We start from the raw sequence: 23601 nt of genomic DNA on the forward strand, positions 1-23601 counted from the left end.
TTCACTCCTAATATTTAGTTTACGATAAAACATGTTTTTTTCACAGCACTTTTTCATCAAATCAACTCATATCACTCCACAACTTTCCCTATTCACCGGATTTAGTTTCGTCGAACTCTTGATTATTTCTCAAACTAAAAGAAAAGAGTTCGAGGATATTGGAAGATTTTAAATGCCAATCCAGAAATAGATTAAATCTTTTGCGTGTTAAATATTTTTAAAAAAAACGTCAGGATAAAAGTATTGTATCTAAGGGTCATCACTTTAAGAAGGAATAAATTAATTTGGAAATTTAAATAAACATTTAACTAAACATTAATTTAACAGCAGTAAGACTAACAAACAGCGTTAATTTAAATAAAAACAATACTCACAGAGCTGAAGGAACATAACAATATTACGCCAATCCATCAATCCATTAAATCACATTCAAACCCACAAACTTATAGATCAGAAAGGTATTACAATATACTATTATTAACAATGACATTCATAAAAACATTTTTGATACAGGATAAGCAAAATAAAATTAATCTTTTATATTTTTGTCTTTATGTCCAAGTACACAGTAAAAAAACATAAATAAACAACGATATTACATCATTTATTGCACATTGTTAGAAGTAATATAGGAAAACAATTAGCTTTTTTATCCGTTAACGTTGTACATTAGTGTTAATGTATTTATTATCATGTGCTCGTGGTAGATTGTTCAATAATTTTGCGGAGCAACATCTATTCGTCATCAGTACATTCACCAGTACGTTTACAGTACACCAGTATTTCGTTTGAATCTGTCAATTGATGTTTTGTTTTCTAACCATCTAAAGTTGACACCCGACGGGCAAAATTATCTAATTTCTTTATAAAAATTAAATTGTTAGATGAATATATTCCTTCTAAAACAATATTTTGTAAGTAGACTATTCCTTGAAAAGTATCTAGTATAAGACTGAAAGGCTTCTGCTTTATAACTAATGAATTTTCGGATACCAACCAAGAAGTTTTTAACATGAGTTTTTTACAATGCTGAGAGATTTTGTTAGGCAACCTAACTCCGTGAAAACTCGTAAAACACTACACCCTGCTTAATATTTTTTATACGATTTTGGACTAGTATGACTGAATCGTGCATTGGTGTTGAGAAAACTATACGGAAAAGATAATTTTTTCAACTTTTTTCCGACAATTTCTCAATCAAAACTTTAAAAGCTTATTTCAAAACTGTAAATGTGGATTTCCTTTTGTATCTTGCTCTTCAGGTCTAAGTAAAGTTGAAAATTAGTTCATTAGTGAGAAATTAAAAAATCGAGAAGACTTCCTGTTGTGCAATATCTACTTCTTCAATGTCTCCATGGATAACTTAATACATAGAAGAGTATAATACACTTTTATCTATTCATCCCCTTTACTAACCCTCTGTTCTTAGATCTTAGACACATGTGAACATCAATGAGTGATATATTCAGGAATCTAGAGGTATACTCAGATCATCATATTTTCCTGTAACATACACGTGCCTTTCAATCAATTATGGAAGGAATAACACTATCATGATTAAAAGAAACACGCATCACAATCTGTATTTTGATCTCAGATATTGTTAGTATTGATATTGTTTTAGCGCGCTTGCATGACAGATGATGTATTATATAAATTATATGCCTTCATAGTAAAATAAAATAAACGAGTCTATCCTACTAAAAGTGGTGCCAGTAAACTAAACCACAGGTTCTGTTTAATATATTAAGCCACAGTCAGTCAAAAGTGACGAGTATCATTCTGAACCCACCTTTGTTCGTATACCGATGATAGACCACTTTCTCCAAAATCAACAAATCGCTTATTTATTTCCCAAAAATTTATTTAGCTCATTAGTTGAACTAGAGACATATATTCTAAACATATAGATTCTTGCATGTATTTTTGATTTAAAAAAAATTTGAATACCATTTCTATAATATATAATCAAAATACGTTCCATCACTTTCTACAACTTCTTCACATCTTTTATCCGAAAGTCAGATGTTGCTTTGGCAGGAATCCAATCATCGACCTACTTTGGTACTTCAGTTCAGTATTTCAAAATTGGGTTCCAGCTAAGCCATGCTGCATCAATTTGATCAAGCGATAGTTAGATAAGTCGTTCCATACATGGTCCTCCAGTTCGTTTTGTGTTGCTGGAATGACGGAGCAGCATTATCATTAAATTCTACAAATGCTTGATGGACTACAGCAGATTTCATCAAATCAAATAATAGAAGTACGTACACTGAATAACTCAAAAATACTAAATGAAAAATTGTTATTTTATGTAGAGAAATGTCAAAATAATATAATTAAACAGATAAGTTTAGATGATCTTTCCATTTATAGCAGTTGTTGGCATTTCCACCAATAAATATCGCTGATCAAGATACATGGAAGCATCTAATATATTAATGTACGAAAAGACATTCATTAATACGAGTTAAAATGAGCTGGTATACTGTATTCACTTTCTTGTTATATTCTAGAGATTGAATGAAAGATTGGTAACACCAGATCAAAGATTGATAAATCAGGACCAAAACAAATAAAAGAAATAGCTTGTAAGTCGTATGAATAAGTAGACTTAATATACTTTATTGCTCCTATATCGATTTGATAAAAAACAGAGTAAACTAATAAATTATCATTATAATAGCAATAAACACCCACTTATAAGGATATAAAAAGACAATTAATCTAATTTATTTTTAATTTCAACCTATTTTACTACCTTGCTGGGAAAGTTATAATTTCCCAGCCAGACCATAAACATTTTATATCTAAACGTAATTTATGGATATGGAAACATCATTACAATAAGTGCCTTGTCCAAGTTTCTTTATATTCTTACTTATATTGCAGAGTGTGAACGTAGTAACGTTACAACAAATTTGCATAGTTGCAATTCACATATTTTAATATCTTTATTTGTGGTTGTTCGAATCGTGAAACATAAATATAACTCAGAATAATAAACAACTATAACTAGTACATAAAATAGATCGAAAACGTTAATTGGGTTCTGGTAAAGGGGCTTCCCTAAATCAAAGAAATGTTTTCATAAATGTGGTGCATATTATTTAGACGTTGCGAAAACAATTATATTTAATTCCTGAGTCAGCATGTCAGTAATTTGAGCTTTTAACTTTAATTTAATGATTTTTGTTCCAAATTACAAATTAATTGTATTTTCCAAAAGTGATTCCCCTTTTATACAATCGATTTATGCTAAACCTATATTCCGATCCTTGAAACAGTTGAATTTAATCACTGCAAATATTTAGCTGGTTGGTACATTATTTTTAGGTCTTCTTATTTATTGATCACAGTAACACTTACATCGAAATTCATTTTTCTGAGAATAAAATTTGCCATAATGTCATCAGCTCATTATACTCGAGTAATAAGAATGTGCATATTAGATAGAGTTATTTATTACTCATCCGCCATACTCAGCAGACATTGTCTCATATAATTATTATTTGTCCCCTGGCTGAGAAGCATTTAATATGATTTGAAGTACTGTTCATTCAGATATAAATATTAAATCAAATAAATCACTACAAATATATTTACATTTTATCTAAATGTTTAAGTAAAATTGATAAAGTTTGTCGGCTTGGTGGCGTAGTGGTAAAGGCAACAGGACGGTCCTCCTACTGTTGTGATAGCCTCGGGTTCGAATCCTGCTGTGGCATGGTCGTAAATGTATGTTTGTGATAGTTTAATATTTGTGATTGTTTTAGGCAAGAGTGTAAAATCCGACAAGGAAAATGATCCCAGTCACGCCAGTAACCAGGCTGGGTAAGACCGGATGTTTTCTGGGATGATTTCTAAGTTGGTCGCTCGCCAGTCGGTAGGCTTAAAGCCGAGAACAGTGGTTCGGAGCCCACGTTAAATAGTAGGTCCAGTCCAGATAAACCCATAGATGGTAAAAGGAGCCATTAAAATATGTAAGTTTGAATATTTTTTACTTTTTAATGAGTTCCTTATCTATTTTCTAAATTCGGTTCAATTTTTTTGTTAAAAATATTTTAGTTTTTCTCTCTTTGGTGTTAGATATTTACTCAATAAATTACGCAATTATTTTATTAAGTATACAATGGCCCAAGTAAAAGTACAGCCAGCATGAGGAAAAATAGGAATAAAGAAACAATTATTGAAAATAAGGAACGGTTCAGGCCTCGGGGCCCGCTACCTAGTCCAGCTGATTTGACAAAAGTTCCAATGAAACTAGAACAAAAAAAGCTGCTGCCCTGTTGGGAATTGAATCATCGCGTATGAGCACAAAGTTCTAACCATTACATCATATAAACAGTTGCCAATACAACGTTTCTACGACGTCTCATATGATATGGTTATTGATTGAAAAGCAAACTGACTGACATTTATACTAAACTACATCCGTTTTTTCGTCACACCAATTCGGCAATAACATTATACACCAATATCTGATTATTTTAGATAAAAAATATGTGAGAATATACATAAAATTACTATAAAAAATACATATAAAATTATTTCTCCGTATAAGCCTCTCGGTGCTCCAGTTTTCCGCAAAAAGGGAGGAAAGCTTTTCGCGAAACGTATTAAAACATACATCGATAGATACCTTACGAATAATAATAGCTTAATTATAAGAAAACCCAACAAAATTAATTTACAACTCTACGATTCCTCCGAAGTATTTAGTTCAGCACATTCAAGGAACACAAAAAATGGTATACTTTATAGTGCAGAATATCATATATATTTGTAAGAATGATTATAACATTTACAAGTAATCCGGTAATATTTTTAAAACAAATTTATCCACATCTCGAACAATGACCGCCTCCTCCAGGACGTCCACCTCCTCCGCGACCTCCACCACCTGTACATACTTAGAATCATAAACTTGTACTATTCCAGCATCATTAACATACCTCCAAATCCACCTCCTCCTCCGAAACCACCACCTGCACCGCCGCCACCGCCGAATCCACCACCCCCACCGAATCCTCCGCCACCTCCACGTCCTGGTTCCGGTGATCTCTTCTCAACAACATGACTAGGCTCTAATTCGGAGGTTCCCTCAAAAATCACTGCGGCATCATTAGGTTCCTATATTAATATAGTTAATAGTATCAAAAATGTAAATAAATTCAGAAGATTTAGCACCTGTTTTATTGATGACTCTACTGGTACAGACAGTATCTCCTGATACCCCCACAGCAGCACTACGAGCAACAAAATATTGACACTTGGACCCATTATGTAGTGAAACTACTAACTGATGCTTGTTTAGGTTTCGTTTAAATAACCATAACCCGTGATTACGTCACTAATATTAAGCAGTTTTCAACGGACAATAATGGCTTTGAAGTACTCTTAGAAGCACTTAGGAGTGTTTGTTAAGGTGGTACTCCAGTTTATTTAAACAATCATGTTTTCAACTAATTATTCCAAGAATTTTCGCTAATACTACTATAAAAGTACCGCGAATTCATTTTGCTAGTTTTTGTTCTGAATTCAGGATTTTATTGCGAAGATTTTTGTTCATTGTATTTAAGTTTCTGGTTGCTTTACTAAATCCGTTGTTGATGTAAAACAATACATAAAAGAAACAACGTATATGTAGAGGCCAGCTCTCATATAGTCCAGACCTAGATGTGATATCTTAAAGAATATCGTTAAATGAAACCAAATGAGTATGAGGGTAAGCATTCCTATTTATGAATGGGAATACTTGAGGATTTTAATTCAATTCTTCTAGTCTTTTTAGTTGTCTAAAATTATATCCGGATTGGGTTTTGAAATTTCTGGGATTTAACAAATTTGTATTATTATATATATAGAACTCAGATGAAAATCTCGAACGAAGTCTAGATTGTAAATGCACATATTTGGCGCTAAGAAAAATATGTTATTTACAAAAGTGTCATTTCAATAAAATGCCCAAATTATGTATTTTTATTTTATTAAGTATTACAATGGGTAGGCCAAGTAAAGGTGCAGCCCGTATGAGGAAAAATAGGAATGAAGAAATAATGAGTTTCAGGCTCCCGGGTCCACTACATAGTTTAGGTGATCTGACAAATGTTCTTCTAACTATACACCAAGAAAAAATTAGTTTCTCCGGCGGGAATCGAATCCGCGACCTCCGTTTGGAAGATAAACGATTTAACCATCCGACTATAGAACCAGGTGCGTACACTATTTCTACGACGTCATATAGTTTGTGCTTAAAAAGCAAACTAAATGGCTTTAGCACTGAACGAATTCCGATTTTTCGTCACATCGGTTGAGTAATAACATTATACACAAATATCTGATTATTATAGATAAAATTATGTGAAAACGTTGTACGTGCCTGAATAAAATTTGAGCTTTTACATCGATTTCCGCCCCTTCCCCCGACATATCCTGATTTGGTTCCAATGGGACCACCTCGGCAGTGCACTCTTTAGAATAAATTTTGAAAATCGGTCCATAATTGACGTAGAAACCGGCGAACATACATTTAAAAAAATATATAAATACCAGAACATAGAACCTCCTTCTTTGTCGAAGTAGGTTATAAAGGAAATGTAATGGTGCTGATTTGAATTGAATATACTATAATTAATAATAATAGGAATAGAATAATTACAGGAATGTCGCTGTCAAATTTACCTATTTGCTATCCTTATGAAAATGCTGCAAAAATTATGCAATGCAGTTTCTAGTAAATGTAAACATGTGTTTGTTTCATTTATTAACTACTAAAATTTGTATATTAAAGAAATCTGAAATATTAGTTTAATCTTCAAGGTTGTCTGATACTTCTCATCATTTTCTTCATTAAACACAGTCTTTCTCAATTACACGTCCAGGCTCTAAATTAAACTTTTTTTTTTCAAAATTCATGGCAGCGTCACTAAGTTTCTATTAAAAAATTACATGTTAGAAAATTCTTAATCTTAATCAAGTTATATCAGTGTATATTCTTCGAACTCTTTAAAAGATTGTCATCAAAACTGGAAAATTTATGGGAAAACAAAGAAAAGTAAAAGATGGGAGTAACCAAAGTGGTTACATGGTTCACTAACACCACCCATAAAAACACTTAAAACCCAGAAAAACTAAAGGAAATACTAAAATAATAAATTAAAGTAATAGGCAGAAATGTAACGAACTAAGAAAAGTTTAGGATATTGAGAAATTAAAGAAATAGCATTCAAACTGGGGATGTATAAAATAAACTAGATGGAGAGAATGATCTAATGCCAATTATCTAGGAACCTTCTTTGGATGTATTGAAACACCATCATGGGAAGTCGAGTTATCATTCATCTAAAATGAAAATATATCATGGAACTATTCATAGAACTTTTCTCTAATAGTTCCATAACCAAGTCCTTAAAAACATCGTTCATCATTTCTATACCTTCCAACTAATCCGCTAGACTAATAATAGCGAAATATAGTTAGCATTAATACCAGGGTAATTTCTCAAGAAAAGGTACCAATTATTAAACATCTAGTTAAAATATAACCAGATATATGATATAAAATAAAACAGTGATCAACAATCTCTATATTATTTATCAGTATCGATCTATTCACAGTACGGTTTATCTACTACTAATTACATACGATTCTGAAAGTAGCGCCATATAAATTGATTTAAAATTAAATATTCTAATAACTCTACTAGGATCTACGGATTTATAATTAGCACCATACGAATTCCCTGAATATATTTATAAGAACCTCGGCTTGTTTTCATGCATATATGTTAATGAAACAGTGTCCAGACTAATATATTTTCGTTTAGCATCAGGTTTGGCTGGATTCCTACTTGTTACATTGTTAACGTTTAACAATGATGGAATATTCATTTTTATAGGTCAGATATTTTTAGTGGTAAATGATAGAATATTAAACCTTTTCGAGATGTGAATTATTCACTAGCTGCAAGCTTTTTGTAGATATCGCAATTTAGTTTTTAATTAAGCAAAAGGCTCTTCTGCAATTGTTTTTGCTTTATTTATAACTCTGTGATTAATAACAGCAAAAGACAGGGAATTGGTCAAAGCAATGAAGGCAAATAACTTACAACATATCTATACTGGTGAACCAACATATTGTCCGTCAGATTGAAATAAAATTCCCGATATCATAGACTATTGACATCAAAACGTGCAATGCTGCATCATGCTTCCATCTATCGTCTGATCACTCACCAGTTATTATAACAGTTAACTCAAATATTCCCAACAAAACAAAACCACCTCCTTTGCATAACACCAAAACCTACTGGCCATTATTTAGAGAAATTAGACAGCTTAATATCACTAAATTTACTTCTCAAAACAGAAAGAGATACAGAAATAGCAGCAAAATATATAACAAAATCTCTGGAAAGAATACTTAACACAAAAAAAATTGAAAACCTCAACAACATAATCCACCCATTACAATTGACAACAATACCTGGGTTAGGAATGAGAAAGATAAAGCGGAATTTTTCTCTAAATGTTTAAAGACAGAATTTAATCCGTAACCGAAATCTGAAATATCCGCAACAGAAGAAAATAACATAGTTGACTTTCTTAACACTCCATTTCAAATGGATCTGCCACATTACGCCGCATTTACTGTTAAACAAGTGAAACAAACAATACATAAAGAAATCAATTCTAAAAAAGCTCCTGGTTTTGACCTAATAACTGAAAGAATATTAAAAGAACTATCAGAAAAGTGCATAAAATTAATAACATTTATATTTAATACCATGCTAAGACTTACCTAATGTACCTAAGGTACATTGCAAAAATAAACCAGCTCTATATATATCTTACATAATATGTATTAAAATATTCATATTATCAAACACAAGTCCTTTATTTCACTTCAGAATTCATTAAATATCGTAACATTGTATTTTTATATTTAACTAGAGGAAACCCCTTGCATTATATAAATAAAACAAGTTTTGGATCATAATTAAAGCTTTATTATTTCATAAAATATATGTATGAATAGCATATTGTAACTATTCTAGATATGTGGTAGAATATAGTGGTAATCGGCAGTAGAATCTAAAACCACCCAAGTTCAAACTATTGCCAAGGGTTATTCCAAGTCCTTCATTGCTTTGAACTCCATCTTGAACCTGGAGTGATCCTAACTTGGTTCCAACGGGACCACCTCGGAAATGCACCCTTTCGAATAAATAAAAAAATTTGAAAATCGGTCCATAATTGACGGAGAAATCGGCGAACATCCCTTATATATATTATAATAGGACCAATGGATTGTCTTAGATATATATACCTACATATAAGTTATTATAATAGCATATTGTAGGTTACTCGGCAACGGCTAGTAACAATGTAATAAATAAATAATTAAACGCGACATTACTGTTAGTATCTCGGGGAATTCGGCAATACCTGCTACAGATTTCTTCTCTTGAAGCATAAAATAAAATTCTTCCTATTTTCGTTAATTAATGTTATTTACTAAGACGTGTTTTAATTAAACAACAATTTGCAATATACAAAAACTGTATTTTTTTCGAAATAAACGTTGATTGATCAATAGATTAGACGCAAACTAGTACCCGAGCCATTCTATGTGAATTACCAAGTACACCGAGAGCTTTCATTTTTCAACACCTTTAACCTTGATGTATTTCTAACGAAATATCAATGCCGAAGAGCCTTTAATACTTTTTGCGCCCGGTGTTCTATTGCCGTATAGAAAGGTCATTAATATGCAACAGGTTCGAAATGCATAACGTGCTATTATTAATCATAAACAAGGTGAGTACTTCTTAGAAAATCACGATATTGTAAAAAAGCGAAGAAAGAAAAAGAATATGCGTCTAATAATTGGTTTTATCCTCCCGAAAAAAAGCTCACAACACGTGATCGATTTGTTCTTATATAAACACGAGACGATTCGTCGTAAATCAGTCTGATCCAATATGGCGACCAGTGTGCATATTTTATTTGTAGTGACCCTGTTATGGGGCTGCAACGAGATTATCTCGGCCCCACTCGAAGAAGCTGCCATGCTCGGTGATGTTATCCCTGATGTACAGGTGAGAAGGAACAATAATTATATATCCAGGAACCTTTTTGAACGCCCACTGTTATAGGCAGAAGAAAGCTCTGCATTAAACATCGAAGCTGTACCAATAGCTCCCTTGGAGAGAGCCAAGAGATCACCGGGAGGAGGTAGAGGCGGTGGTTTCGGTGGCGGCGGCGGATTCGGAGGCGGCGGTGGATTTGGAGGTGGTAAAGGAGGCGGGGGTGGTTTTGGAGGCGGTGGCGGATTCGGAGGCGGCGGTGGATTCGGAGGTAAGACGGAGAAGACCTAATGGAGAACTGCTATTAAAGTGATTCGTTTTGTTCAGGTGGAAAAGGAGGTGGAGGACGTCCAGGCGGAGGATATTGCGGAAAATGCGGTAAATAGATTTGATCGCCGTTTGAATTGTAATGAGAAATGCTATAATAAAATGTTTTGAAATAAATCTGTGAATTTTATGACATTATACATTATAAATAAGGGTCCCCCCTTTTTACGGTTAGAAAGAACACATTCTTACGTCAAAATTTGATTAAATTGTTTCCAATTCCGAACTAATCGAAAAATCAGCATTTTCTAGTTATACATTACTTTATTCTATTTCGTTATTTATTTTACATGCTTCATATTAATTTTTATTGTTTACCTTGTTAAGGTAGAAGAAGTAGGTAGGTAGGAAGAAAATAGGTACAACTAGACAATAAAATATAGTAAAAAAATGCGAATAAAAGCTGTTGTATGTACTGGGAAACGACCAAGGAGAAATTGAATATACAATAACAAGGTGAATATATATCACGTAAGCAAGAAAATTTTAATAAATGCCGAGATTTGGAGGGTTGATTGAAGTGAAACAAAATTTGTTTCAGATCATAAAAGCTAGAGGGGTTTTCCTTCATTTACTTTGTCAGTTTTGTTCCTATTCCTATTTTTATCTATATTGTATGATGGCCTGTTTGTGAATTGTAGCCTACATGTATTTGTTATTTGTTTGTTTTGGAGAGCGTACCGTTATATATATTTTTTTATTACATTTTATTACATGGTTCCACAATCTACCCAATAGGCAATAAGTGTTTCTTATGTTTATATTATATATATATATATATATATATATATATATATATATATATATATGTACATGGCATGTAGAAAATCACTTCATTAAGTGATCTCTTATATAAAATACTATCTTAATTAATTAGTCTTATTCTAAAATCTGTATATGTCCAATAATCAGATCAGATGCTGTTAAACGTTTTAGCTGATTAGTGAGTATATGGGGATACACTGACAGTCTTTCGAAATACTTCACACAAACACGTTGAATTACACTCGTTATGGGTTTTAGAGGAAAGAAGTATGGAGCATCAACAATGACATGCAACACGTTATCATTATATAAATTTGGGAAAAGGTAAATTTGCAATTTCGATTTCCTTTAATAGATAGATTTAAAGCCTCATATATTTAGTAATATGCATTCTATGAAAAAGCACTCTGGCCCACTTGAAAGGTAATAATACATAGAGCATTCCAAGTACCATTCAGTTATTCAGTCAAAAGTTACCACTTTTTGAAAATGGAGTTTTCAGAATATCTTTTTAATTCCATTACATGTCTTTCTTTAATGCTGAAAAGGGGAAAATATAGCGCAGGATTATCAAAAATTGTGTAGTGTTGATGGAGGTGAGTACTTAATAAATAATGAACAGCGAACTATCAACCAGAAGCAGTCCAGGTGAACCAATCGTCGCAAATGTCGATTAAATTCTTAAATTTATCAAGATACTGATATCGGATAAAAAAATGGGATTTCACTGAAACGCATTTCGATTATGCATTAACACCGAGAAAATTGAAGAATGGAATTTTCATTAAAAGTCCTGCGAATCTTCACAAAACACCGTATTGGGTGTTTAGATAGATTGAAAAGGAATTCAGCCTCATGAGCTACTCATACCTAACCAAATCATCAGAAAAAAAAAGCAAAACTGATTACTGGGAAAGGCATGACTTCTGTCATGACAACGTTAGATCACACTGTAGGCAGCTTAGCAAAAATCAAAAGGAATTGGTTAGGAAGTTTTGATCCAGTCACCGTACACCTAGTTCAGCTTTTTGTCCGAAAACATATAATTTATTACCAGAACAATGCTAAAATGATCATCGGATAATACGATATATATTGTTAATTAGTGAAACTTGTATGAAGACTTATATAAAACAACGAATTACTATTTCCCCAGCGCATTACAATAAATATATTCTAGCCATCTAGCTATTATTTTCTTAGTTTTCTTCTAGTTAAAGCAAAATTAAAGCAAGTTAAATCAAGAATAGATGGCCGGAGATATTAAACTTGCCATTTTCTGCATACATTGTCAAAGTATTTTTCGGGAATTGGTTATCTAGATTTGTTGTACCATGTATCAACAAAGCATACATGAAAATAAAAACCGCATTACGTAGGGTACTTTTGCGATTGACAGTTGCATTTAGGCAAGATGTGATATAGGAGAATGTGGTTTATGGTAAAATAATAAAACTATCAAGAGAATTCTTTCAAGAAACAAAAAAGAAGAAGAATCTTGCGACATTAACATCTAAGCTGATAAAACAAATGGAAAAGTTAAGAATACCAAAGGCTGAATAATACCCAGATAATTTAGTTTAAATTCATAAAAATCTGAAAAGAATTCCCCTGACTTGTCTTTTAATAATCAACACACCGTAAAAACAATTTGAGTCTGTTTATGAAGGGCCGTACTTAATGCTACAAAATAACCAAATAAGTATTTAACTGGCGAGAAAGGAAAATAAGTCAATATCTGCATAGGCGGGTTGAAACTAACCTACCTGGTGACAGATGAACTAGATTTATCAAACTCGAATCAGATTAAAATTGCACCGTAGAAAAAAGTCCCTCAGAATAGATGGAAACGTCATCATCAACACTTAGGCAAGAGAGACAGACACGGTCAGCACGATCTATTCTGCGGCCATATTTTATAAATTAATATCTATTTCAGCCAAAGTATAATCGATCTTTCTGATTCAAATTTATATATAAATAACAATAAAATATAAATTTATATAAATTAACTTTGTATTGCAGAGAGTATACATCGGAATAAAAGAAAAACTGTACCACGATGAAGATAGATCAACAATTGCAAGAAATACTTATATTCAATTAATATGGTATCAAATTTGCTTTTTTTTAACGAATCTAATCTTCGAAAAAACTTGTGGAACTGCTTTTTAAATGGTAGTAGTAGTATTTTATTATGTAATACTAATAAAAAATGCCAACATTTTGCATTGGTATGTTTTACACATACTTATGCTGTAATATACTATCTGTGAAACAGATTTGTCAATCATGCAGTACAAATAAATCTAATGAGGGTTCTAGTATACCATATATTGTTAAAGATGGCTGCTCACATTACCAGAGAACAGTTGTTAAGACATATCCATTACATATATAACAATTTTTAATATTGGTCCATATTTTATAATCGATCTGATACTCCATATATTCATAATTCGGTGTCTAACCGAAGATCCAAGTTAACAAAGAACCTTAACTCTTTGTAATTAAACATCTATGTATGTCCAAATACTTAGGATAGTTATATAACTGAATGAATATTCATCATATATAGTAGGTAAAATAATATGATAACAGTAGCTAAAACTATAAATATATATATGAGAAACGAACCAAGAGTAATTGATCTACGACTATTAAATTGTGAACAACGAACAGTTGAAGCTTCAAGAACACATAATATGTATACCATGACACTAAAGGAATGTGATAATTTTCAAGAAGATGGTCTCAAGTAATATATGAAAATGCCAAGTTTTTCCATCAAGCTTAAATTGATTAATGAATTTTAAACCTATAGAACGTTTTAGTATCAGTCAAGACTGACGTAAATACTTACTTTATAGGTAATAAAGCAACATAATATTTCCTTATTGTGTCACAAGGTAGTTAATGAGCTATGCAGTCTTATTTTATTTTACAAAATAGAAAATATCCATAAATGTTCTGCTTTGATGTCCATATGGATGGTTCTTCTAGACTAATATAATCTAAGTTTGTAGACTTGGAATTATCGCAGTGATCCACTTTTAACTTTATAGTCAGTCACAATATTCCACAGAAAATTATTTTCTCCTCTTTCTTATCTGGAAAGCAATCAAACCTCTTGCTGGTAAGCTTGAAATAGCATCTTCAATCAATTCATATGACAGCCATTTACCCTTCATTTTGATCTTTCCATGACATATATACGTCCGGAAGCAGTTGATTTGTCAACCGACCAGCTATCTGACTATTATTTGAAAGTACTTCCTGGGTTTTACCGAACAAGCATTGCAATCCATTGTTTCTTAACATTTCTAAGCCGTTCTTTATTATTGGCATCAAAATTAATACTTTTATATCATTAAAATGAAAACCGACCATTGAAATATGATGAAGCTGTATCGCCATAAGTTTCTAAAATTTATATTGAATAACTTAATGATACTAAACATAGAATGGTTTGGGTAGTATAAGTATGTATTTAATTGTCAAAGCCATTGAGTTTAACAGTTAGATTTTTTAATAGATATTTATATTATTACTTTTCGCATTTCAACGATAGATATCGAACATTTACCACATCATCTTTAAAACTATATTAAAGCAATATTTATAAAGCAAATCAATAGTATTGTTAAGTTGTTCGATAAATTTTGTCGTAAAATAATGGGAGCACTATTTTGAAACGCCTGAACTCGCAATTACCAGAATAATAGGTAGATTTAGAATATAAAAATAACTCCAAATAAATTAAGTACACGTTATCGTTAGCGATCTTAATAGAACTTCATAGTGGAACGCACCATCAATCATAATTAAAATCACTTTTAGCCAGTTGCTATGGTACCATCGGTAAACGTACAAAAAAACCAGTTTAACTTATTCCAATAGTACCGAAGGATGGACGGCAATTTGATACGGCAGTTCGTTCGTTTGTTGGTGGTTCTTTCAAGCTCGGCAAGGACATTGGGATTATGTTGAAGATTATTTTACTATGCATTAATTAACATCGATTAGTGCTGAATATAAATAAACATTTAGTCATTGTTTTTTTTTGGTCATTTACTAAGGTATTAAATGTCATACGAGATTGTTTTTCCTCTTAGTAAAACCAAAATGATAACTTAAACTACATATGATTATTAATTAAAAGGGTTGTCTTTTATATTTCGGTATTTTATTATATTGTTAAAAACAATTATTTATATTTTAACTAGTATCTTTTAAAATATTCTTAATACTGATCTATTGAGGAACCTTCAAAACATCAGTTATTAGTGAAAATTTGCGCTTTTTCTGGCATCAAAGCTGTTGTGGAAGCATTAAAACAAACTATATACTATAACCGTATACTATAACACGGCTATATAGATAATTTTCGTCATATATAATAAAGAATAATCCAAGTTTGCGAGCAACTTTTCATTATTTCTTTAAAATATGGTAGCACCGTTCATTCTCTAAGATCCATAAACACCGATAAACAGTGGTAATTAATGTTTCTTCATCATCATTTTATGTTAATGTTGTTGATGCCTCAAAAAGTGACAACCTCTAAATATTTTGGCACATCGCCAGTGTAGAATAGTCAAAGTTATATAAGAAAGTCATAGTTATATCCATCTCAACTAAATCTTGCGGTTCTTGTTTTTTTGTTTGTTTTAATACAATGTTTAAAATTGCCTTTCAATCGAATTGTTTATTTGAATGACTAGTAATTATACTTTATTTATATTTGTTGATAATAACCATTAATTGACAACACGATTTCGGTTAATATAACGTTAATAAATACATTACCACTTTAGTTAATTTAATATTGTATTAATTAACATAAATTATTCTTACCAATGTATAAATATAAAGTATTTGGGAGGATAGTATTATTTATAAATGTAAATCATTCTACAGTCATATATAATAGTGCGTAGCATTTAAAGATATAAACATGTTTATTCTACATCACATGATTAAATACCTACCTCAATATCTTCGAAAGGACTAACAAGAAAGAGATGAACGATTATTTAATAAATTTAGGCTGAAAATTTACTGATTGTTTTCTCATTTATTAACGTATTGATAGCCAGGTTATTATTTTTGTAGCTAACGCAACTTCTTAAAACTTGATAGATCAGCAACAAGACGTTGGTAATAAATTTGTAAGATTAAAAATAATACAGGAAATACTTAATAGTAAATAGAGTAAATTAAATATCTTTATTATGTTATCAATACCAAAAAGATTTTTAGAGGGAGTGCAGTTATCATATCATATCTGACTCAAAAAGATCTCACAGTACTTATATACGTAAGCAAAACATCATAGACCTATTCTGTCAATGTCTTTAGGAGTGCCTGTTTGTGCCTACAGGAAGATAATTTTGGAAAAGTTTTGTAGGTAAGAATTTGTTCTCAGTTTATACTAACGCATGATATAATATAATATAAAAATGAATAAGCAGTAGAAATATTATTCCGACTTGTTAAAATTAAACGTCCCTAATACCTCTTCTTATATATGGTTTCAAAAATATGCTGCAAATATATATACAATGCACGTACATACATATAAAAAAGAAGATTTCGTACAAAAAAAAATAATGCTAAGATAAAAAATTGCAAGGGAGCTCAGCAGTGACCAGATAGTTTCAAACCAAATCAATATTTCAATTCTCACTAAAAAGCTCCATCTAAACGGAAGAAGAATCTTCATTTATATTATCAGTTAGTATGAGCTTAAACATTTTGTTAATAAGTGTTTGTAAAATATTATTTGCAATAGAAAATATAATGATTTTCCTGCAGCAGTTATGAATATATCTAATTTCAATAAATAAGAACTTTCTGGAAGATTCATAATTATTGTAGTTTCTTAAACACAAATCGTGTAGTTTTAAAAAATAGTTAACTTTGGTCCTCCTGGTCGTTCTTTATCATTAACATCAAAATCGCCATTTTTACATCGTTGAAACCAAGATCGACAATTGGGATATGACGGAACAACATCACTAAAAGTTTCTACAAGTGTTTAATAAGCTACGGCAGTAGATTTCTTCCAATGAAGCAATTTTGAACGTTCCATGATTAACGTTTTTGTACATTTTATATTGAGAAATAGCAATACTACCAAATTTAGCAAAACAAAATTTACGGTTTTTTAACAGTTATTTACGTCGATACTTCTCTAGATATAGCTGATCAAAATACCTACAAGCTCCTGATAGATCCTATTCAAATAAGAGATTTCTACAAATTGTGACTTACGCAATTTTTCTGATAAATGACCGAATGTTCTAGCTTAAGATGCAGTATACTTTAAATAAATTTACATTTAATTATATAGATAAATTAAGGCCTTTTATATACAAGAAGGAGGAATCTAGTAACTGATGCTATTTTACCCATATTACATAGAATGTATATAACAAAGGAATCGTTAAAATTACATACAATTTCTAAAAACATAATAAAACCACCAAAAATATATATTTGGGCGTGTTAGTCACGGTAGGTTCACCAAGAATAATTACTATAATTACCCTTATTTATCCATAATTGCATTTTGTTGGCAAATACTATTTCTTCCTGAAAATATATATTTAGAAATAACATTTTAAACGTTCAGAACATTGGCATTGAATAGAACAAGAAATAAACAAACACAAAAGCATTTTTTTAGATGCCATGCCTAAGTATTATATTAATCTTAAAGTGATCTTAAGGGGACTCCCTAGTGATGTATCAAGGCAAGATCATACATTACCGTTGTTTGTTCCTTTCAAAAATAACCGTTAAATTCGAATGCGCATAAAGGAGACACGGAGACAAAAAAGAGTATTCAAGTTAGGCAACTCTCAATACAATATATTTTGTTAAAATGTGCCGTATAATGTCATATTTTAGTAAATATAAAACATGCTTAGTTGCTTATTTCTTACCTTTTTTCTCAATTAGTAACTTTATTTTGACAGATAGACAAAAAGCCAAACAGATTAGATTCAAAGTCAAGCAACTGTACTTGTTAGTCGGAAGATACTCCCAAGTTGACCTAAAACCAAAGAGATTGGTTTATCAGTGAATCCTAGAGCCAATTTGGACTTCTGGGGTGCAAACATGAAGTTACACCAAAGCATTAAAGCAAGGAATAATCCAAGGCAGCCAAATGAAGTTCTACAGTTAGTTGCCAACGCTTATTTCTACATAACCAACGAAAAGCTACACAATGACCTCGAAATTAAATGGATATACCAAGTGATTTAAGATGTCGCCTTAAAATATGAAATAAATTTGCTGGAAAAAATCACAGGAATGCGAAAGCAATACAGCTACTGGATAACACACACGAAATTAGGAGATTGAAGCGAACCAAACCACACGAACTTGTTTAGTAACATATATTAGTATATTCTTAACGTAAGCTTAGGTAGTTTAGTTTTATTTTAATTTGGGAAATACATACTGATGTATTAATCCCGTACTCGTCTTGCTTGTGTATTTATGCAAGTACAACATAACAGTAGTAATTAATTAATTTGTAAATTAAGATTATACTAAGCATGTCTAATATAAGATGTAATTAAAAAAATATTTCAAGAGAATGGTATCAACAATATTAGCCTTTCACCCTTTTCGAATTTTTCGGAGATTTACCTTCTTCAAGATAGTGGCATGGAGGAAAAGAAATGTAATAGCAAACAACTCTTCGCTCTTCTCTAATATCTCGAGTTTTTTACAGCTTGAGGAATATTTGCATCACCAGTAGCAGTGTATTAACTGAGAACTAAATACTTCCTTCAGAGAAGAGCTTTTTTTAAGTTTAGATATAACCTGTGTACTTAATTATATTCCTTATAATAATATAATTAATTATTGTTTCTCATTATTTTGTATTTTGGCTCATAGACTATCGATAAAACCAAGTAAATATTTGGAACCATTTAACAAATAAGAAAAGTAGTGATTTTCATATATTTCAACGTGGACATAGAGGACTCGCCTGTACTAACCCATAATGTTTTATACTTGAAGCTGCCCTAGCATAACCTCTGTTCATTTCCATTCGCAGTACGTCACAAATAGCTGTTCTTTTTTATGTTTTCATCCAATAAGTACTGCAAATCTTTATCTTCCAACTTTTTTGAAGTCAAAAGCTATAACTATATCCTAATTGCTACCATTAGTTTTTAAATCTTTTCATTCGCGTCTTCTTCATAAAAAAAGTCTCAAAAACATTTTGAAAAATCGTCCGATTCTTCTGAAATACATAAATTTTCTTGATTAAATAACAAATTAAATAACATTTAGAAAAGATATACGAGTATAATTTGATTGTTCTATGATATATTGTAAATATTAATGGTAGATATTAATTTATAATTTCAAGAATTGTGAAAGTAAGGACATCTAAAACTCTAAAATTTTAAAAATAATATTATCAGTCTTCAGTCACGATTTTATATTGTAAGCATGATATTTAAAAGAATTATCTTTTTATTTCTAACCGAGTAGCGAGTAGACGACCTTCTTACCGTCCCAGTTGGAAGGAAATCTGCTTCAGGGATGCGACCCTGCTCTACGCTACGAACCTCGGTTGTTCTCTATACCTTTTCGAGGAGAACCATGTCCTTTAGTTAATCCTGTATACCCTAACTAAGAGACTCCTCTCTTTATATCCCTATTCCCTCTAGCCGAAATGAAACTGATCATGATCATAAAGAAGAAGAACATAAAATAGTTAAATTGAACGAAAGAATATATATTGATAAAGAAAGGTTTAAATAACGGAATCACACACAAGGAAAATTAATAGATAAAGGACGGTAAGATAGGCAACTGAAAACCTGCAAGTATATATAACGGACGGAGAGAGATGGAATACGGAAACAGAGAATCAAAAGACGGATAGAAGAGATGAGTGTGGTGACAAAGATTATTGGTCGGTTTTAGTTCTCTCTAATCTCTGTCATGCCTCAAAAGTTAAGCAGAATTATACCCATAAATGAAAAACACTCTTGCATTGATAAATCCGTTTTGTTTTAACGTTTCCTTCTTAACTCCTTATTTGCAGTGTTATCTCTTTTGCTATTTAGACTTATCAGTTAATTTTAGAGGATTAACAAGAGATAGTGTTGTATATTAAGTCACACCGGGTACCTTTGTAATCAACTTCATGTACTTCGCTTCACAAACTTCGCTTTTCAATGTGTGCTATTTTTCTGATGTGAATGTGAACGTGAACAAAAACCAATTTCAGTGCGTTGAATCTGTCTTCATTTGTACCGAGTAAAACGTATTTACGTGAACCTTTGCTTTTTGCTTCATTTTGAATAAGTAGCCGACTGATGGTCATCGGATACTGTGTGAAGCTTACGCCAGCCATATTTTAACAGTAGTGACTTTGATACTAAAGACAAAGAGCGTTCTAGACTGCGTAAAACGTTTGAATACGGTCATTTTAAGGCATTACTAGATGATAATTCCTGACTAGATGAAGATTCCATTACTAGATGAAATACAAGAACATGCAGAACTGTTGAACGTAACACAAGAAACCATATCTGATCGTTTGAAGAACATGGGAATGATCCAAAGAAGCCTGAATATTTTGTGCCATGTGTGAAATGCTGCTTTCAGGCTAAACCTGAAAGGTTCTGGTAATGAAATATGAATCCACTACAATAATACAAAACGAAAAAACTCATAAGGACTACTTGGCCATGCCTCATCATCAACCGCAAAGCTGAATATCTATTGACTCCAAGCTAATGCTCCATATTTGGTGGGATCAGCTTGGAGTGACTATGAGCTGCTAAAACCTAATGAAACCATCAATGGGGATCACTGTCGATTAAATATTGAACCGAGAACTGCCCGAAAAATGGACGGAATAAGAGCAAATTCACATCAATGTTGATGCCGCATATTGCAAAATCGATGAAAACATATTTGAAAACCTTAAAATGGGAAGTGCTATCCCACCCAGCGTATTATCTTGACCTTGCTTATTATGATTACTACTTGTTCCGATACATGAGTCGTGACTTCTTTGAGCAGCGCTACATTTCTTATGAATATGCCAGAGAATGGATCGATGCGTGGATAGCCTGAAAAGATATATCGTTCTTTCGACTTGGAATCCGCAAATTAAAAGATGAAAAAAAGTAGCGGATGTAAAAGGTGGGCATTCTAGTCTATACTATTGAAAAGATCGATTTTGTTTTTATATTTTCAAAGCTTAACCCTTTAAGAATATGCTCTTAAAAGGATTTTTCAGAATATAAATTATATCAGGAAATGTAGCTTGTTTAGTGACAAACCATTTGATCTTGTCTGTAACATAGTGAGGCGCATTCAATAGAAAACAGCAGTGCTAGTACATATACATTATTACACCAGACGCTAAAATAGGGCTACTTTTAAAAAATCTAAAACATCTATACATCCGAAAATAATATATTTATTGAAAGATCCTCTAAGATGTACTCTTAAAAAGTTAATCTAATTTTTTCATATTCATATTCAACCTTTACAATTTTTTGAAATCTATTTGACACTATCGAAGCAACCAATATTTGGGAAAGTTGACCTGAAACCCAGCGAAATTAAAGCATATTTTAACAAGAAAAAATTTACAGTATAACCAGAACATCTACAGGAAAAATTAGATCAACAACCATGTTTAGCATCATTGTTATCAATATCTCTTGAAATAGGAAAATGTACTGGCTAATTGGAAGAAAATCACAATTATCAGTACATAATATAAATTGCTATTATATAAGCAACTACTGAAACCTATATGGACATACGGAGTTCAATTATGGGGACGTTGTGCAAAGAATAATATAAATATAATACAAATTTTTCAACAAAAAAAGTCCTGAGAGGTAGTGTGGGCACACCCAAATATTATAATACTGATACCTACATGGAGACCTTCAGATACCCACAGTCAATCAAGAAATCCAGAGAATCTCAAGGGGGCATGAGGAAAGACTCTATTCTCTTGAGAATAATGAAGTATTGCAGTTTTTGGATATCACCTGAACAGGACACAGACTCAAAAGAATCAAACCATCTGATCTTGTGTACTGTTGAGTAGTGAGATGTATATAATAAAAAAATAGCAGTGACATGTATAAATATTATTTCACCAGAGACTGAGATAGGGCCGATGGGTCCTCCTAGTTATATACCTAGATTTAAGTTATCATAAAGACAAATTGTAAGTTAGAAGGAAACGACTAGTAACAATGTAATAATTAAATGATAAAAAAAATCAATATCTTCAAGAGATTCAACAGGTTTCTTTTTTTTTGGTATGGAATAGCTACGGAATGACAGAAAAAAAAACAAAATGATATCTTAAAAATATTTTATTTTAGCGCTATTTATGCACCAACTACAAAAAAATGTCTTCCCCATCTTATCCACAGTGCCCACAGTATCCTCCCCTTCTGCCATATCCACCTGTCGACAAGAACCATCGTTACACTCGAACAGAAACACGAAACCAGATATTTCACTCACCTCCGAAGCCACCTCCGAAGCCGCCTCCTCGACCGAAACCACCGCCACCTCCGAACCCGCCGCCACCACCGAATCCGCCTCCAAATCCTCCTCCGAAACCGCCACCAAATCCGCCACCGCCTCCGAAACCTCTACCTCCCCAAGGAGAGGCCGAGCGTTTCTCCCTTACGGCTTCCTCGGCGAATGCGACGCTCTAGAAAAGGATCAATAAATACACGTTCGATCTACTGATTATCGGTCACCCACATCATCCTGCTGGAGTTGTCCGCTCTCGAGCAATATCTCCACTGGCACCGGCTTGGGGGCAGATACCGTATACTCCACCAAGCTCAGGAGGACCACTAAAACTAATACTGCCAATTTTGCCGCCATGGTTGTTTCGATACTGACACAGACGGCAGTCCACGCCACTTTTATAAGTATCTTTGCGCGTCACACTCGTCGTTTTTTTACATGTAACCTCTAGTTTTTTTTACGGGAAATATAATATGTGATATTATGAAGGAAGAAAATGATTCATGCTCATCGGTCATTATGTGGTATTTACTTAAATATTCGCGGCAGCCTCAAGCTCATTATTAAACAACATATGGATAGAACCGCATCAAAAACATGTGTCGGGTTTTACGTTCTCTTTTGTTAGATATTTTGGGAATCTCGCACGTTACTCTCAAGAGAGGTTATTATAATGATAATTAACGTTTTTTGTTATAGTTTTTGCTTTTTTTATTGGTTAATCTTATCAACCCTATCGAAATTGTCAAAGGAAAATGGTTTGAATTCAGTTCGATATATTTTAAAGCTGTTTGGATGCTAAATAGTTATCAAATCTATATCTATATTAAATCTATATCAAATCTATATTAATAGTTACTTTA

At 32.0% G+C, this 23601-nt stretch overlaps 3 protein-coding genes and 1 long non-coding RNA gene across 4 annotated transcripts; 2 read left to right on the top strand and 2 right to left on the bottom strand.

Annotated features, from left to right (window-relative positions):
• The first annotated feature begins 660 nt into the window (after positions 1–660).
• Positions 661–5097, top strand: LOC143203759 (uncharacterized). The gene is made up of 2 exons (XR_013007428.1): positions 661–914; positions 3777–5097. It is a non-coding gene; the product is annotated as an uncharacterized LOC143203759 (long non-coding RNA).
• Positions 4758–5349, bottom strand: LOC143203757 (uncharacterized). The gene is made up of 3 exons (XM_076416025.1): positions 5191–5349; positions 4956–5133; positions 4758–4903 (listed from the first exon to the last, which is right to left on the bottom strand). The coding sequence occupies exons 1-3, from the start codon at positions 5281–5283 to the stop codon at positions 4839–4841; spliced, it is 336 nt and encodes a 111-aa protein (XP_076272140.1). The 5' UTR covers positions 5284–5349; the 3' UTR covers positions 4758–4838.
• A 4594-nt stretch (positions 5350–9943) lies between these two features.
• On the top strand, positions 9944–10534 carry LOC143203760 (uncharacterized). Its single transcript, XM_076416026.1, has 3 exons — positions 9944–10102; positions 10160–10361; positions 10418–10534. The coding sequence occupies exons 1-3, from the start codon at positions 9986–9988 to the stop codon at positions 10474–10476; spliced, it is 378 nt and encodes a 125-aa protein (XP_076272141.1). The 5' UTR covers positions 9944–9985; the 3' UTR covers positions 10477–10534.
• Positions 10535–22554: 12020 nt separating this feature from the next.
• LOC143203761 (uncharacterized) lies at positions 22555–23132 on the bottom strand. Its single transcript, XM_076416027.1, has 3 exons — positions 22970–23132; positions 22724–22916; positions 22555–22663 (listed from the first exon to the last, which is right to left on the bottom strand). The coding sequence occupies exons 1-3, from the start codon at positions 23093–23095 to the stop codon at positions 22620–22622; spliced, it is 363 nt and encodes a 120-aa protein (XP_076272142.1). The 5' UTR covers positions 23096–23132; the 3' UTR covers positions 22555–22619.
• Positions 23133–23601: the final 469 nt, after the last annotated feature.

Source organism: Rhynchophorus ferrugineus, unplaced genomic scaffold, assembly GCF_030347505.1.
Source record: "Rhynchophorus ferrugineus isolate W39M unplaced genomic scaffold, kcgeb_rfMv2 rfM10, whole genome shotgun sequence".
NCBI lineage: Eukaryota > Metazoa > Arthropoda > Insecta > Coleoptera > Curculionidae > Rhynchophorus > Rhynchophorus ferrugineus.

Coding starts and splice junctions, on each gene's coding strand:
- LOC143203757 (XM_076416025.1), bottom strand. CDS start 5,283: ATGGGTCCAAGTGTCAATATTTTGTTGCTCGTAGTGCTGCTGTGGGGG. Junction 5,134..5,190: donor TAGAGTCATCAATAAAACAG/GTGCTAAATCTT, acceptor ATATTAATATAG/GAACCTAATGATGCCGCAGT. Junction 4,904..4,955: donor AGGAGGAGGTGGATTTGGAG/GTATGTTAATGA, acceptor AAGTATGTACAG/GTGGTGGAGGTCGCGGAGGA.
- LOC143203760 (XM_076416026.1), top strand. CDS start 9,986: ATGGCGACCAGTGTGCATATTTTATTTGTAGTGACCCTGTTATGGGGC. Junction 10,103..10,159: donor ATGTTATCCCTGATGTACAG/GTGAGAAGGAAC, acceptor CCACTGTTATAG/GCAGAAGAAAGCTCTGCATT. Junction 10,362..10,417: donor AGGCGGCGGTGGATTCGGAG/GTAAGACGGAGA, acceptor CGTTTTGTTCAG/GTGGAAAAGGAGGTGGAGGA.
- LOC143203761 (XM_076416027.1), bottom strand. CDS start 23,095: ATGGCGGCAAAATTGGCAGTATTAGTTTTAGTGGTCCTCCTGAGCTTG. Junction 22,917..22,969: donor GACAACTCCAGCAGGATGAT/GTGGGTGACCGA, acceptor ATCCTTTTCTAG/AGCGTCGCATTCGCCGAGGA. Junction 22,664..22,723: donor CTTCGGAGGTGGCTTCGGAG/GTGAGTGAAATA, acceptor TCTTGTCGACAG/GTGGATATGGCAGAAGGGGA.